This window comes from Microtus ochrogaster, chromosome X, assembly GCF_000317375.1.
Source record: "Microtus ochrogaster isolate Prairie Vole_2 chromosome X, MicOch1.0, whole genome shotgun sequence".
In the NCBI taxonomy this organism is placed as follows: domain Eukaryota; kingdom Metazoa; phylum Chordata; class Mammalia; order Rodentia; family Cricetidae; genus Microtus; species Microtus ochrogaster.
Genome location: NC_022026.1, coordinates 61,339,270 through 61,358,008, shown reverse-complemented (window position 1 = coordinate 61,358,008; position 18,739 = coordinate 61,339,270). Strand labels below are relative to the sequence as shown.

Below are 18,739 nucleotides of genomic sequence, written 5' to 3'. Positions count from 1 at the left end.
TCTCAAACTACCAGAAAATAAATAAGAAAATACGATAGAAGGGAAGAGACCCTAAAGAACTTCCTTGTTCCTGCCATGTGTGGGCACAGCAAAAAGGAGCCATTCAAAAAACAAATAAGGGCTGTGAACTAGACATTCAATGTGTTGGCAGTTTCCTTTCCTTTTATTTTTTTTTAATTTCTCAACCACCAGAATTGTAAAAAGTAGTTTTAATCTATGACATATTCTTATAGCAACCTAACAAGACTAAAACAGGTTCTAACATATATTTAAAGCTTATTCTAACAATCTAACTGATATGGGTTAAATACTGGAGCATGATAGAAGTGGCAGAAGTAGTTTGTGATCCTTTCCAAGTAGTTCAGATAGGAATGATGGTGGTTGAGACAAAGGTAGTAACAGTGAGGAATTGTCAATTCTGAATGCACTTTGAATGTAGGCTTCCTGAAAGACCACACACACACACACACACACACACACACACACACAATATGTATATTTGGAGTATACACACAAATACCAAATACACACATGCACAATGGTAGTGGGGAGGTGCTGTGGGAAAATGATCTTGTACCCTGTAAAGACTTATCAGTTGTATTGCTTTAATAAAATGCTAGTAGGCCAGTAGTCAGGCAGGAAGTATAGGTGGGGTGACCAGGCAGGAAGTGGTGACAGAGTGATGAGAACAGGAGAATTCTGGGAAGAGGAAAGACTCAGTCTGCAGTTGTAACCCAGAAGCAGTGGAAGCAAGATGAGAATGCCTAACTGATAAAAGGTACCAAGCCATGTGGCTGACACAGACAAGAATTATGGGTTAATGTAGGATGTAAAAGTTTAGAACAAGCCTGAGCAAATAGGCCACCCAGTTTATGATTAATGTAGACCACTGTGTATTTCTTTGGAACTGAATGACTGTGGGACTGGGCAGGACAGAAACCTCTGTCAACAGGGAGATCAGTTTGAAAATTATTTGAAGTCTTCTAATTGAGCAACTGGCTAAACTGGGCTTCAGGAGGGAGGCAAATATGCTACTTTTAGAGAAGATTATTTTTAAAACTACATTTATTTATGTACACATGTATATGTGTCTGCTTGTGTGAGGGTGTAATACATGTATGTATACCTATGGAGGCCCAAAGAGTGCATCATATTCTCTGGAACTAGAGATAAAAGCAGTTGTGAGCTCCCCAACATGAATACTGGTAAACCAACTCAGGTCCTCTAGAAGATCAGCAAGTACTCTTAACTGCTGAGTCATGTCTCAGACTAGATACACTACTTTTTAATGAGACATGAGAAACAGAGGCAATGGGTCTGAAGATAGAGGAGGAGGCCCCTTTGAAAATTGAAGATATGGGAGTCATTTGCTATATAGATGATATTTTAAAAGCACAAGACTGGAGGAAAACTGGATGAAATCACATCACCAAAGAATAATTGTTTTTATTTGTTCTTAGAGAGAACATAATTGCCAAGAAATTTCTATAACATGAATTCCAGAGGGCACTTATTCAATTCTAGAGTTTGGAGCATAGTAGTTCACTAATTTGAGAACCAGTCAATATCCTTACTAAATAGCTCTAGGGTAACTTCCAATTTCACTCCTCACACACAATCTACTGAGCAGTCCTGTGAGTTAAAACTACCTCAGCATATTACAGATCTACCTAACCCCTCCATTTCATTCACTACTCTCTAATCTAAACCACCTTCACCACTCACATGGACTATAGCAACAGTTTCCCATCCTGAGCCTCTTCCTCCTGCTGCTCTTAGGTTTCAGTAGTTCACCCTCCATTGGAGAGCTCATTAGAAAATACAGAGCCATTCTCTCACCTCCTTGCTTGGAATCCTCCAGTGGATTCCCACTGGACTTAGAATGCAATCTAAGATCCTTAGCCGGGTATACAAGAACCAACTTAATTTGACTCCTGCTGACATCTCTGATCACAAATGTCACCTTAAAACTCTCTCTGTCTGGTATTTCAGGTCTGTGGCCTTCTGCTTCCCTGATCATGCCAAGATGGCTCCCAGAAATGCAAGGCAGTTGTACCTTCTGTTCAAGTAACTGCTTTCTTAGGAAGATCTTTCCAAAGCACATCTTAGCTAAAATCTTAGCTGGATTTGTATTTACCCTGGATTTACACTGGCAGTCAGAAAAATTCCTAGAAGTTACTATGGGAAGACCTATTAGATTTTATCATAACTAATTTTGATATTTGCTCATGCTTCCTGGTTGACTCCTAACTTCACCCCTCCTTCCCTGTCCACCTTGAATGTAAAATTTAATACATCTAATTATTTACCTATTTAGAAGGAAATTTATGAAAAATATCTCTGATCAAATGATAAGGATGAAAATGTTAATAAATAAAAGTGTACACATCTCAGATATGTATGAAAAAAAATGTAAAGAAATGAAAAGCTTCATCTTTCCCAAGTCCCAAAGTCAGGCTTGAAGACAGAGTTAGCTAATGTAGTAGAATACTCCAAGATTTCCATTCTAGTTGCTTCTCAGACGACTTTGGTGTATGTGGGAATATCCCAAAGGGTTTAAGGAGGAAAGAACAAATAACCTTCTAATTTAAAGAGATTACAGGTTGAAACTACTGGAAAGAATATTTTGTTCCTAGGAAGTAGTCAATGAATAAGGATAGATCAACACATTTTTTTCTCCCCCTTTTATACTAAATGGCCCCTTTTATCTGTAAGGAAATAAAGACAGGAATACAAATGGAATATATACAACAATGACAAAGACAGCTGGGGACTGGGGGAGAAGACAACAAAAAAGGGATTTTTGAAATGTGAAATGGGGAAAGATGAAAAGCAGATCCTGGATTAATATCACACTTAGCAGAGCTGAGGAATGGAAGCTGAGCACTTTGTGACCATGGAGGGGAGCCCAGATATTCAGCAACCCACAAATCTCAAGTGGCTCATGGAATAAACACTCTATATATCAATCAAGCAGAAATAAGGTGTGATACTGAAACTAAGGATTAGTTGAAGGCACAAGTGGTTAAAGCTCTGAGTATCTTTCTTTAGGCATTCACTAAGGGACAAAGATTTAGCTCCAGAGAAACTAAAGAAGCTAAAGAAGTATCATTCCTAGGGAGGTAGAGCATTATGGAGAACATTATACCCTGAATTTAAAAACTATCAGTTCCTTTCCTACCCCTTCCCTACTTCTAGAACATCAATGACCACATTTAAACACTCCTTCCTTCTCCAAATCTATCCTTTTTACCATAGCAGAAAACAAGATGGTTCCTTCAATACTCAGAATGGTTCTGAAGAAATGTCCAGATTCTAATTTCTAGGTGTTCCCTACTGAAGATGAAGCTACAGGAATTAATTTGTGCAATGAAGCTCATTGCCAACAAGCATTCCTTGTCCCCACCAAACATCCAACATTAAGGACAGAAGTCAAAGGATGACAAGAGAAAAGAAAAGAAACAGAGAAACAAAAACTGTTCAGAAAGCAGATATCAAGATGTGAAATGAGCAAATATATTCCCTTTCTGAAAAGAAAACAAAAGACTACAAGAAAGGAACATGTGATTTAAAAACACGTTCTTGCAATTAAAAATGATAGTAATAAGACAACTCTATAGAAACGTTGGAATATAAAATGAAAAATGATTTAATAAAAAAATCACAATTAAAATATGAAAACTGAGGATCCAATCCAAAATGTCCAAATTTGATAGACTTAAAAGCTTCATAGCAGGAATGGAGGAAAGTATTAGTAGAAAATTTATCAGTAACAAAGGAAAGTGTCTCAAAGCTAGAAGACCTCAAGAGATAGTATACGTAATAAACATACATATACTAAGGCCTACCATAAACTTCCATTACACCAGGGGTAAAGAGAAGATCCTCAGAACATCCAGAAATAAAAATAGTAATAGAATGACAATTATGCTAACTTCTCAGTCATCATCAAAAAAGTAAGTTAGTAGGTGCTATTGTCAAATTCAATAAATCGAAATACAATGGTTTATCAATGCTACTCTATTAATTTCAGAAGCATTTAGAACGGTTGAACTTGGCTGCCAACCCAGAGAGTGCTGTTTTTTTTTTTTAAAAAAAAGAAAACCATTAATGGTTGTGTTACTTTGTGAGCATGTGTTACTTTGTAAGCATGTAACAGTTTTATACAAATAAAAATTTAAAGAGATTAAGAACAGACGTAGAACCCCTAAAGCAAGCTTGTCTCAGTAGCAAATTTAGGAGTAACAGTCCTGGGAGAAAAAAAGAAACACTCCCAGTTGGGACCCTCTTCACTTGGCATTAGTCTCTTAGTGTTTTTCCCTGCTCCTAACTTCTGCACATAGCTTCTTCCTTGGACCACTGATGTGGTGAGATTTTTTTTCATCCCATCATTTTTTAATATAGCATATACTTTCATTCAATATTTATCATGTTTGTTGTATAAGAATGTAAGAGAAAACCCAGAGATGAGGCCCCTTTCATCATTAAAAGCAGAGCAGGTTGGAGAAGGAGACAAGAAACAAACAATTCCAAAATGTAAAAAGGTTTGAATGTCAGGGGAGTAAGGCCAAGCTGGTCAGTCAAAACCAAAATGTTGCCCCTGAAAGTTATTGATTCTATACACTCATCATGGAGGCATCTCTGCCTGATAACTAATGAAACCACTTGCCAACACTCAAACATCTTTTGAAAGTATTTTGGAAAAGCCTCTGAACCTTATAGAAAATAGATTTCATTTTACAGTCACACACCAGGCTTTCTATCCAAAACATGGTCCAGATTCTCCACCTGAGCTTTCTACTTCACTCCTCACCAAAGGACATTTGGCTTTTGCTAAAACTCTGATCCTACAGTCAAAGGATGAAGATTTGCCACTCAGGAAGAAACTCATTTGAAAGGGCTTTGAAGCCAATTCCAAAGAAGAACTTTCTATGGCAACATTGTTGGAATCAGTGCACAGCCTTCCAGGGTGACTGCCCTAAAGGGCAAGGCTAATTCTGGCTTTTAAGTGTTTCTATGCTTGTTAAAAAGTCAGCCTCCTTGCTTTCAAGTGCCAGCTCACAGTGCTAAAGTGTTTTCCTAAAGCCGCCATAAATTCTTCTTTCCCTTTGATGCTCAGCAAGCCACCAATTCCTTCCCTACACAAACTAAGAGACATGTTTGTGGAGAAAGGGGGAGGGAAGGCAATCTCTCTGGTTCCTCTCTAAATAATAATGGCCCCAAACATGCCTCTTGAGGCCTTGCGAGGTGGGAGTTCTTAGAAGCGAGTCTAATGGGATAATCTGACTGATGTTCATGCTCCCCTTCCCAAGAATGATGAATAGCTCAAAAAGTGCAGAAGCCAGCCACCCCCTCGCCACAGGGAATAATGCTGTGCTGCTTTATTTCCACCCTCCACAGAGGTAGAAGGCTTAGTGGAGTCTGTATTGCCTTGAAGAGGAACCTGCCCTCCTCTGCTGCACTAGCTACCTCAGTGCTTAGGAAATGGTCCAGATAGGAGAAAAAGGCAGTGAAGACCCAATTTGACTCACAGTTGCTCTTGGTTTGTGTTCATTACCACAGAATCCAGGAAATCTACTCTGAAACACCTGGTGGAAGTCTGTGACACCAGATACACAAGGAAACAGAAGGTCGGGACAACCGTGGGGGTGCAGTTGACCAGACATCGTCATTCAGGCTGACAGGAAGCAATTGGTTACTTCTAAGTAGCCAGGTCTCTACACTGAAATTCTGTGTCCAACAGAGGGGTGCCTCGTGAAGTAGGAAGCAGCTGCCAAATATGGCCTGCACAGATAGTCAGTTCTCTATTGATCGACTCAAATGGTGTGAGATTCTTTCAAGTTTTTTTCAACCTCAAATCATCCTGTGTTTGAACCTGCAGAACGCCTCTAGTTGGGTATGCAAAGGAGTGACAGGCACAGCGGGAAAAGAGCAGTAGGAGAAACAGAAAGAGAAAGCAAGTCTATCTCTATGAAACCCTCACAAGCACACAAAACATTGCAAAACAATAGCCAAATGGCTCAATGCTTGCCTTTCAGCCTCACTGCTAGGTACTGCTGGGGAAAACTGCATGAGGCTAAGGCCTGCCTCCAAGTGGGGGCAGGGCTGGGCAAAGCGTAATGAGATGATTTTAAAGCCCTGTTAACTTTTTCCATTTTAACTGATCTTTCTGGATGAGGCACCAGCTCTCTTGGGAGGCCAGTTCTGAGGCATTCCATAGGACCCAAAGCCAGCCATAAAAGACTAGCTTGAGGCAGAGCTGTTGGGATAAGACTGAATTTGAATTCCCCATCTAGTTTCAGAAGGTCAGAATAAGAGAAGGCCACCTTTTTACTCTCTAGTTCTACAAGGAACACAAGATGGAGTGACCTCATATTTCTCTCCATCTTTTGAGCTTTAAGAAGCAAAATACTAAGAAACATGCTCATCTAAACACAGATTCACAGGGGTTGAATAAGCAAAGACTACATAGCCAGGGAGCAGCTGAGTCAGATTTTAGAGTCAGGTATTGTGGGTTCCACACACATATGACAAAGCAGCGTAGAACAAGTTTCCAAGGCTTCAAAGATGAGGCGCCAGAGTCCTATCTCTAGGAGCTTGGATGGAAGTAAGGTTTAGGCTATCATGTAGAGTTGCAACTCTGAAATTCACCTTGGCCTTGAGAACCTGTTTTCAGGGACTCTCCTTGTATCTCAAAGCTTTCACTTATGAAATAATGACTAATGCCCACCATCAAGTAAAATACAGCTATTACCATGCTCTTCACAAAGCAGTATCACCACTGTTATTAGCCGGTACTAGCCACAACTGCACACAGCTGAAACCTAATACTTTACCCATTAGTGAAATGAACTAGGGTGGTGACTAAGATGAATTCATACCAGCTCTTACAATGCAAACTGCAGGGCCTGAAGTAACTGCCTGAGAAGACTGTTGTAAAGTCTACATTGAAGTTTTGGTTGTACTAATAAGGAAAAAAAAAACCTGGCTGAGGTCTAAGGACAAAGGGAATGAAACAGAAGAGAAATATTACCACCAAACAGAGGGGTAAGAAAAATGCCTGGATAACTGTCACTAGGTAGAAAGATGCACCCTATTGTTTAGCCATAATGCCTTTCAGTTTGTCATCTGAATTCACACAGCACAACAGCTACTCAGCCTCATCATAAGGCAGGTAAATCTCCCTCCTACCTTGGGCACAGTGTGCATCGAATGAAAACAACAAGCTCCATGCCTTCCTCCCATGGGAGACTGCAGACGTCAAAGTGGGATCTGGTTTAGCGTGCCATGAGTAGGGCTGTGCAGACAGAGACTCTTGTCAAGGCTCTGTAAAGCCTTGTGCAGTCTGTGGGGAACAATAAGAATGCAGAATCTAAATGTAAGCTGCAGGCTGATGGGCCCATTAGGAATTAGGGCAGTCTTTGAAAGGAATCTGCGGAGATGACGCAAAACACCAAGCATGTGACCCAAATCATGGCAGGGCACATTGGATGGAGAGGGGAATGGGAATGAGCCATTTTCTAATCTGATTAGTCTGAAGTTTCCCCTGAGTATGGAGAAGGGTCACTGCACAATTACAGGCAAAGCAAGACTGAACATGGGCTGCTCAGCAGCAGAGAGGCATGACCTCCTCAAAGCTAAGCCAGGCTTGGAGGCAGACATACAGAGATTGAGACAGATTCCAAAACAAGTTGCAGAATAGTCTTTTTAAATTTAATGTCAAATCATAAAGGCAAAGACAAAATAGTCTGCTAAGAGAATGTGAGGATGATGGGTTGGTGGCCTTAGCATTGGGTAAGTACTCTGAGTCCTCCAAGGGCCAGGCTCCCACATCACTGAACTTTCCAGAAGAACTCGTCTTCAAGCCCATCAAGAGATAATCTAATAAAGATCTGCAGCTTCCTGACTAAAAGACAGCTTAATGTACGAAAAGCATCCAACTGTCACAAACAGGGCTCCCTCCATAAAAGACGCAAGCTCCTTCCAGTTTGGTTTTGAGGTTCACGATATGAACTGTGACCTCTGGTTCAGCCTTGCTTCTAGTTCTCAGCCAAGAGAACCAGGTGTTGGGCCATATACTTTCCGTATGTTATCTCAGGGACTCCTCAGAACTCAGAGGATGTAAATACTAGGAAGTAAATTGGTTATCCTTTTTTAGAGGAAAGGGAAAGTCGAGCTTTCCCTTGGATAAGATTGCACAGCTTTAAGTGAGTTCAAAGATGGTTAGAGACAATGTGGAGTGTCCAAACTGGCAAGATTGTGCAGCTTGAATGTGTAGGGGCAGGCAGTGGAAGGATGCTGCAGAATTGTCAAGGCATCCTAGTATGCTGATTAGTAGACAATAATTCAAAACCATTAGAAAGAAGGTGTTAAAACTGGAAGGTTCAATGGTAAGGTTACAATCTTCTTCTAGAATATTGTGATCTTGAGCAAAATACCATCTTTCTCTAAACCTTAATATCTCATGTAGAAATAGGAGAGGTAATAGCTCTTTCCACTCTAAGTTGTTCTCAAAAAGTACATGGAACAGTGTACAAGGAACATTTATCATACTGGCACAAAAGAAAAACATCAGAATTATCAAGATATGTAAGTCAGAGGGCAAGGGGAACTCAGACTAAGGCATAGAAATCATAAATGACCAAAATATGGGTGACAGTATAGATGGTGCCTTTCGTGGTGCCATCATCACTGTTTTTCACCTGGTTCTAGAGGAGGAGACAAACAAATGCTTATATCCCTAGGTCTTCATAGTGCTTATCTTTAGCCACTGGGCACTACTGTTGTGAAAGCCTGACATAAATTTTATGGAAATATCATAACCAATAAAGTTGTAAGTTTCCCTTTGTCTCAGGAACCCATGTGCATATAAACATTAATGTCCAAAAGAAAAATAATTCACAGTAGGTATTATAAGAATTCAAAGAATTGAATTAAATAAATGAAAATCATGACAAAGTTTTCTTTTCATAATACTTACAAGGAAGTGAGTTATCAATGATGTGATCAGAACAGTCAAGAGTAAACCAACGATACTCAAAGATAGTCCCCCAAACTGAACAAGAAAGGAAACCCAGATGAAACAAATATGCACCCACTGCCCCAGTGACAGTCATTGGGGCACACAGGCCTTCCTCGTGCAAGCTGAAGCTCATGCCGTAAGTCAGAGGTACTTCCTAGGACATCTGGACCCTCAGGAGGTTTGCCCATACTGCTGACAGCCAGACAATAGAGGAATTTTAAAGAAAGATGATACTTAGAGAACAGATTTAATAAACCCACGACTGTATGCTTGTTAAATAAGCTCCTTGGTAAGTAGAGCACAGGGACTGTTTGGCACAAGATGGAGCTGGAAGGACTTTCTAGGCCTATTATCTGATAGTAGGGTCTAGAAGGATTAGTGCAGACCTTTTTGGTATATCATGTACACTTTTGATTACAGTAATCAGAACCATGATTAAATGACCCTACACAAAGCAACCAGAAGAAAAACAGCTTGCCTGCTGATTCTCATTTCTCCTGCTGTTGAGTTTCTTTGATTTAAGTGCAGGTCTATCCTAAAGATTTTCAGCCATCAGAATCATCTGTCAGAAATTTATCAGTATATTTTACTTGTTTCAATATATTCAACCACGTACTTCTCAGCACAAAGGACTCTTCAGTAAAAATTACTTAGTAGAGAAATGGATCCAGTAAGATTTTTGCAAAGGCAATACTTTTGCTTGGTATAATATATGTAAAAATAACTTTTATAAATAATTATAGCGTGTTTTAAATAAATAGTCAAAATAAATCTAGTCCCCCAAATAAAACTATGAAGAGCAGACTCCCTCAAAGGGTATTTCCCACTTACCTGGACAGTAAGCTATCTAGAAGTTCATCACTCAAAGGTAACCTGGAAGATTTGCACATCCTTTTGATGTCTTTGGTGGGTAACACACCTTTTCTGTATTTAAAGAAAGTAAATGGGATTTTTGTGTTATTTGTCCTGTTAACAACAGTTGAATGCTATAGAAAGGAAAATATAAAGGAGATCTATCCTAAAATGCAAGTATGAAGAACTGGCATTGGAACTGAAAGTAAAGAAAAACAGTCATCATATTGCATTTCACCAATATTTTCCACTTCGGGGGTAACCAGAGTGTCCTTAGAAAAGCCTTTCAAGATTCAGATTCCAATTCCTGCTTGGTGATAGTACAGCATATTAAATCTGTAGCCATGAGTGTTGCTCTAAGTAATTGATCTACATTCTTGACCACTGGTCAAAATGGTTTTGATATTTGAAAACATCTCCTAATTTGACAGGCATTTAGAGCCTCCAACACAACTATAATATGACTTGAGGGTATTTTTATGGACTTTTCCTTGGACCCAAACCCAAATGGGGCCTTCACTTTGATTTTCTCAGAATCAAGTCTTGTTCTTTACAGGAAGCCCAGAGGTTACTTTATACAGAAAAAATTTCTTCTGTGTTCTCAGCCGAACAGTAATCTTTCATGTACATACATTAGAACCCCAAAGGGAAAGTGGGATCTTTCTTTGCATTAAAGATGTTGAGATGTATAATCAAAACATATAACGATCACTATATCAAGCTGTGTATAAAAAATGATCTGGAGCTGGAGAGATGGCTCAGCGGTTAGAAGTGCTTGCTCCTCTTCCAGAGATTTCCAGTACCCATGCCAGTGATTCAGAGTCACTTAGAACTCCAGCTCCAAGGGATTCAGCATCCTCCTCTGATCTCCAAAGACACTGTAGTGATATGCATATGCCCCCAGAAAAACAACATACACATACATATAAATTAAAATAAAAATCCTTTTTAAAAGGAAAAGGTTTTTAAAATGAACTCATGAAACTGAATATAATGGGCTTTGTTTTAGAAGTAGATCACACAGACTTTCATTAGTTTTAAGATGAAATATCTCCGCTACTAGATCTGTAGAAATTTTAGTTACAAGATCTTTTGCTCTATGTATTATAAAAGCCACAGTTTATAATCCTAGTTAGTACCAAAATAAAATAAAGATGACCTCATTATTAAACTCTGTACCATCTTCATTTACTGTATTTTAGTCAAAGCACCTAGAAACAAATGAAAATTCAAGAGGGCAGCCTATTCTTTTTAAGATAGATATCTTCTCTATCCCTCCCCATCTCCTATGATTTAAGAAAGTTTTGCTAAAAATGTTCAGTATGATGGAACATGTCAATTTTCTTTTTCTCATTTGCAGAAAATAAAAAAATTCCTTTACTTCTAAAGTTCACATAAACTTAAATGATTTATTAGAATCAATAAAATTAAGCTTACTTTTGTCTGTCTTCATACACACAGTTAGAAATGAATACATCGAAATTCTCATACATATTTTTCTTGAACTTTTTATGGGCTTGTGCAATTAAGTAAGTTATGTCAGGATCCATGATTATAGGCACTTGGTAGTGACGTGCAATGGTTATGAGCTCCTGTTCTATGAGCTTCCCCCTAGTTATGTTTATCAGGATTTCTCTGCAAAATAAAGTAGAACAACACTCACAAAATGGCATAGAAGAATATTTTCTCTCTATTAAGCAAGTTCAAATTCTATTTTATAAAACTGTCATTGTGTCTCAGGGAAGAAAGATTATTGTTAGTTATTTTAATATCTTTTTCTTCCTTTTCCAACACTAAGGATTGAATCCAGGTCTCTCATATGGGAGACAAACTCTCTACCATTGGGCTATAATGCTAATTCTCTTGTTACTGTTATCATTATTCTTATTTCAAGATGGGGGACTCATTAATTTACCTAGCAAAGCCTTGAATTAAGTATATAGCCCAGGCATACCTTGAACTTGAGATTCTTCTGCCTTAGCTCTCAATTAGGTAGGATTACAGACCTGTGCTACCAGACCCAGCAATTGTTTGCTTTAACTGAATTCATATACCTAAATTAAGAGCAGCAAGAAGACACCAAAGCTAGGAAGGAAAATAATAAGCATCACAGTATAAAAATAAAATATATGTCTTCACCCTGAGAATACTCTGCAATGAGATAGTTAGTTGTTAAGTACTTGGAAGGTTAGAACACCTGTCACTAAGTGCATGACTTGGTTTAATGTCTCCATCTTTCTTAAAAAAAATAGTAACTGACTTAGGTTTCTGTTTTGCCAGGGCATGGGATTTGTAAGTCAATAAACTAGAGGGATATTTTGTGGACAGGAAAAGCAGTTGTTCACATTTCTGTTGCCCAAAGTAAAAAATGATACACTCTGGCGATGAGAAGAAAACTTAAAAGAGTCATTTAAGAGTCCAGCTGTCTGAGTGTTAAGAATACAAACAGCACTGGGATTATTTGGCAGTGCTAAAAATCCAAACAACAACATATTAATGATGATGAGGATGCAAAGTCCGAAACACTGTCTGTACTATTTTCAATATATCATCTATATGAAAGCTATAAATTATGAAGCCTACATTAGGAAAAACTACATCAAAATCATTAAAATGAAAAATGTCATGGTGGTTACATGAATAAACTTTCACAAGAAAATTAACTTACTGGAAATAATTCAGTTCTCAAGAGTCCCAAATAAACAAGGGAAAATGAGATTTTATTTGTTCTACTATAGTTAGATCTTTCAGATTAGTAATGGCCTTTAGTCCTTTTGACTATTTCTGATCATTATCACTATCATTTAGGGATCTCAGAAAGCTATGTATGGTGGTGCATTTGGAAGGCTTGGGAGGCTGAGGCAGGAGAATTGCTAGGAGTTCAAAGCCAACCTGGGCTACATAGAGAGACCCTATATCAAACACACACATACAGTCATGGGAGGGGCTGGGGGAAAATGAATAATAATATATGAATGAATGAATGAATGAATGCCAGGTTATCCTAATCAGGAATCGCCTATTCTGGATCCATGATCTTGCCCCTATCCAAATGAACTTCATTTTGTATACAGCTTAGGCTATTGAGCTTTCCTGCTTTGGTTTTGTATTTTTATTGAAGGCCAAATTCAACACAAAGGATCTATCAGTGTCAGTAATTCAGGCCAAACAATATTGGCAAGGGATAACCTTGTGGGAAACCCTACGAAAGGCACACTGGCATCTGAATTTTTCTGACTCTATACTGCAGTTAGGCTGTCCAAGCATGAAATGAGCTCTCAAAAGCACAAGCTAGCAAGACCAAATGAATGAAGTAATAGTAATAACAACTTCTATCATTTGTTGAACACTAGCTATATGCCAGATCCCATGTTACAGATACTTTTGGCATGGATTATCTCACCTGACCTAAAAGGTTGGTACTCATTTTACAGATGAGAATATGCAGGAACCAAAATATTAAGGAATTCAATCAATTTTCCAAAAGCTCAAATGTGAACTCAACCATCCAGCATCAAAGCCTATGCTTCTGTGTACTACACTAGGCACTCTTCATCTAGGACAGAAGATAGAATGGATAGAAGAGAGGCTTAGAAAAAAACTTGCTTGAAGGACATGAGATTTGAGCTGAACTTTATATGTTTGTGGAGCTAGTGATCAAAGCTAGTTCCTTATATATGCTAGGCAAGAACTCTATCAATGATTCCCAGCCTTGAGCTGACTTTGTACGGTCTTTTCTCTTTGCAGTCCACTCAATTGTTTGCAAATTCGTGGGTTGAAAACTTAAATCTCCAAATTCAAGCTACTAGTATATGAAGAGGGAATTAGGGTTAGATAAACTCATGAGGATGGGCTACCAAGAAGGCATTAGTAGCTTCATAAAAGAAGGAACAGAGCCTGAGCTAGCATAGTTGTCTGCCATGATATGAACCCATCTGTCATATCATGATACAGTAATAACATAGCAGCATCACATTCTCAGACTTCCCAGCCTCCTGAAGTCTGAGCCAAACATGGTTCTTTGTAAACTACTAAGTCCCAGGCATGATAGAAACAGAAAAGTGGACTAAGACATTTTACTAACCTCTGTTTTGAAAACTGAAATTAGTTAACACAATTTTGGAAACTCTGAGTCACTAAGCATCTTTGATAGAAAACCAACTGAACATGGGAAACGGTTTTCAAGGAAAGACCTGGATCATTTTCTGCACTGGTAATGGAATAATGACACACATAAAATGAAATAGCATTAATAATTACTAGTAGCAGTGATACTATTGCTGATGCTCTGTGATAAGCATAAAATGATTCCAATAAAACTCAAGATCTAGATTAACATATAATAATGGGAAAAACAACAATTATGGAACAATACATGCCAAAACCTCAAGGACATTATCTTGTATTTCTTCCTTTTTATAAAATATATTTTAAATTTTTCTGAGTTTCTGCATATGAAAATATCCTTTTCACTATCTGAAATTCAAAGTATTTGAAAGTAAAACACAGCATGAAGAGGAGTAAGTGGCATATTACCACAACAGGAAGGAAGGAAGGAAGGAAGGAAGGAAGGAAGGAAGGAAGGAAGGAAGGAAGGAAGGAAAGAAAAATATGCACAGCAGTAGCTAGAAATTTTCCACACACCTTTAACTAAACTTATTATAGCACCTCCAGATCATAAAAGTTTATTTCCTTTTTATTGCATAAGCTGAAATTATCCATCCTGGCTTCACTGCAACTCAAATTTATATCTGTTGGTTTCCCTCTATGCTTGTTTTAAAAAGCTCAGTATCCCACAACATTCCATGACTTTATGTAAAGGCGTCACAACCAAGCCACCCCAGAGTAGAAACAGAGGCCCAGCCCCAGAGACCTGCAGTAGGCCTGTGTGGCTGCTGTAAGCGAGGGGTGGGTCTTCACCCTAGGATCTCCACCCAGACGCCCAAGCCTCACCACTCAGACATCCAAATGGTAGCTGCTACTGTTTAGCCCTGCATTTCTCATGTTCTTTAGGATTTGAATCATCTTGCCAAACTTCAACAAACTTCACAAGAAAAATTAGGAAATCTTTGCAAAAGTAGGACATTCTATTTTTTTTTATCATGGTACAGTATAAACAGCATGAAACTTGCCATCCCTGACATTTAGGAGGTGATAATGCTATACAACTGCTACTTTTCTCTAGATACAAAACATTAGATCACCCCAAAGAACACCGAATCCATTAAGTAGCTATTCTCCTTTCCTTCCTCCCACCAGCCTTCTCCCCTACATGGTAGTCTCCAATCTGTTTTCAGTCTTTTCAGATTTCCCAATTTCATATTCATATAAATGGAATCATCTGTGGTCTTTTTGTTATTGGGTTATCTCATGTAACACAATGTTCATCCATGTTTAAGTACTTTATTCTTTTTTTATGGTGTAATATCTTGTGTAAATATACTAAATTTTTCTTATATGTAATCATGGATATCTAGACTGCTACCATGGTTTGCTATTATAAACAGTGCTGTCATTAATATTTGCGTACAAGGTTTTGTTTGAATACCTTTTTTGTTTTGTCTTACTTTCTTTGAGATAGAGTTTTGCTATTTAACCCAGGCTAGTCTTTTTTTAAATATTTATTTATTATGTACACAATATTCTGTCCATGTGTATGCCTGCAGGCCAGAAGAGGGCACCAGACCCCATTACAGATGGTGGTGAGCCACCATGTGGTTGCTGGGAATTGAACTCAGGACCTTTGGAATAGCAGGCAATGCTCTTAACCTCTGAGCCATCTCTCTAGCACCCCTCCCAGGCTAGTCTTGAATGTACTTGTAGTTCATGCTAGTATCTAACTCATGCTAATCCTACTACCTCAGTCTCTTAAGTATTGGATATATGTCACCATGACAACCTGGGCACCTAGTTTCAGCTTGGAGGGGATACATGTACTCAGGAATGCAATGTCTGGGCTACATAGTAATCAATTTTTAACCTATTAAAGAGCCACCAATCTATTTTCTGCACACTCCACTTTGGCTTTACAAGAGAAACAAATGTCTAATTTCCACCAATCACAGCTAGTCCTCACATAAAATTCCAGAAACTAAAATGAGACCTGATACCAACATCTCACCTCGGAATTTCCTGTCTATTCACTGAAGAGAAATAAAAATATACTTACTTTAAAAACTACCTACTTGGTAGTTCAGCAGCTGCATGTACTGCTCTTGCACAGGAACCAAATGTAGTTCCTACCACACATAAGCTGCCTGTAACTCCAGCTCCAGGCAATCTGATACCCTCTTCTGGCCTCCATGGGCACTACACACAAACCCACACACAAGCAGACATAATTACAAAAATAAATAAATAAATAAATAAATAAATAAATAAATAAATAAATAAAATTTTTAAAAAGAAAAACCTCACATACTAACTATATTATTCCTTATCTCACTGGTTAATATTAACTATTTTATTCATTTTAATGTTAAACTACCTTTGTCTTTACCAACACTGTATTACCCTTATAACAGTAACATTTTCTATAGCTTAATATTGTATTAATAACAGTGTGGTTTAGTTAATAGTAGAAATGATAATAAAGCCAGGCAGTGGTGCTACACGCCTTTAATGCCAGCACTCAGGAGGCAAAGGCAAGTAGAATTCTGTGAGTTCAAAGCCATCCTGGTCTACAAAAAGAGAACTGTAATACAGAGAAGCTCTCAAAAAGAAAAGATAGGAAGAAAGAAAAAAAAATAAAAGATATTGACACAATTCTGGTTTTGTAACGTGCTGTGGGATAGCCCCTCTGTATGCTGTGAATATGTTTTATTACTATTTGTCAATAAAGAAGCTGCTTTGGCAAATAGCATGGCAGGATAGAGCCAGATGGGAAATTCAAACAGAGATACAGTGAGAAAAAGGGCAGAATCAGGAGAGATGCCAGTGAACCAATGGAGCAACAAGATGTACTAGAGAACAGGTAACGCCATGAACACACGTGGCAAAATATAGATGAATAAATGGGCTAATTTAAGTTGTAAGAGCTAATTAGTAATCAATCTGAGCAATAGGCCAATTTGTAATTTTTATTAAGCCTCTGAGTGATTATTTTAAAGTGGCTGGAGGACCCAGAAGGACAGAAAAGCCTCTGTCTACAATAACTAACATCACAAGACTGAAAAAAAAAAGGAACGCCATGCTGTTTTAGAGTAGGAAAGTAACTGTGCCTATTCGGAAACTCGAAATGAGAAGCATGTTAACAAGCTTTCACTTCATTAGAGTCATCTAGTCAAGTAATAATAATTTAAAACTTCATTTTAAACCTTCAGATCTCAGAACATTTTCTTACATATCAAATCATTAATGTCTAAGCAATATCTTTTAAAGAAATTTCTAAAACATGAGTTTCAGCATAAATAAGACCTCAAAAGCCTAAGCTTTATGTTCTAAGGCTAACAAGCAAAACAAAACAAAAAATAAAAATAAACACCCAACTGAGCCTAAATTAAATCAAACAGCAGTTTTTTTTTTATTTTTTAAAAATTTATTTATTTATTAAGGATTTCTGCCTCCTCCCCGCCACCGCCTCCCATTTCCCTCCCCCTCCCCCAATCAAGTCCCTCTCCTTGATGACTGTTAGCACCATTTCTTATTTCTTTCCATTTGATATTCATCAAATAAAATGTGTTTTGCTTCCTCTAATTAGAAGTCATGCTTGGCTGCTCACATCCTGCACTCCCTCAGGCTTAGTCTCATATCTGAGGGCCAAAGAAATATCCACCTTGTTGTCATTTACATTCCTGCATGGAATACTGTTGCACTAAGACGTAGACAGACAGTAGAGGGTGGCAGAGATAGCTGATAGACTACATGTCAGGGGAAAGAGAGATGGAAACACACACCAAAATGGGGCTAACACAAATACATGACCTTATGAGCCTCAGTTTCTCTCAGTGAAACTGGGCAGGAGCGTTTATGTCAGAGAAATTTGTTTTGCTTCAGGATCCTTTCAAGATATTAGCCTGACCATGCCACTATCCTGTTAAAACTTCCTAGGGTTTATCATCTCTCAACATAAGAAGCCAAAAGCTTCATGATAGCCTCAAGGAACAAGGTGATCTGATCTTTCTCTTCTGCTGTGTAACGGCGTAAATGAATGCAGACAGATTGTAGAATATATATATATATATATAGCTTTAATAGACTTACAGAACCACCGTTCCCACGGAGACCAGGAAAGCAGAAGCAGTGGCTGGGAGCACGCTTGCCAAATATGTAAGCAAACATTAGCCCAAGGCGAACACGCCCCCTAAGGGGCGGGAATTATCCCTACATCTCCCCTTTTTGACTAAATAAGACAGAACTAAACCAAATACAACTATATACAATAATAACAAATAATAAATATAACAAACAAAATTGAGAACAAAAGTTTTGCTAAACATTCTATCTCAAGGAGTCTAAATAATGTAGAGAGTAACCACAATTATATAATCTTCAACTCCGTCAAAGGTCTGAGAAGGGAATAAATATTATTTAACAAACGAAATATATCCAAAATGTGCAACAATTGACAGAGACAACTGACTACCTGGGCAATCACCCAAACTCTCGTTTGCAATGTTGAGTCAACCAACTTTGGCTAAGGCCTAACATAACTGACATACCATTATTAAAGGCAAGAAACTTTTCAAAACTATCTTACCCTGTCTTGGCAGGATATGACAGTCCTATTTTATCCATTGATGCACGCTCTGTATCTCTGTCAGTGGTTGAGATATGGGCATTTCTTTGCCCAAAGGCCAGTTCTGCCAAATAGAAAAGCTCCAGGTGGAGTGTCTTTGGTGCTCAACATTCTCTCAGGAATAGAGC

General features: G+C 38.3%; 1 protein-coding gene across 1 annotated transcript in view; it reads right to left on the bottom strand.

Moving 5' to 3' along the window:
- Efhc2 (EF-hand domain containing 2) overlaps positions 1-18,739 on the bottom strand; it is a 162,179-nt gene that overhangs the window by 14,839 nt on the left and 128,601 nt on the right. The window contains exons 12-13 of the mRNA XM_005358947.3: positions 11,312-11,509; positions 9,854-9,946 (exon numbers count right to left, since the gene is read on the bottom strand). Coding sequence (XP_005359004.1) covers positions 9,854-9,946; positions 11,312-11,509 — 291 coding nt within the window. The remainder of the gene's footprint in view (positions 1-9,853; positions 9,947-11,311; positions 11,510-18,739) is intronic.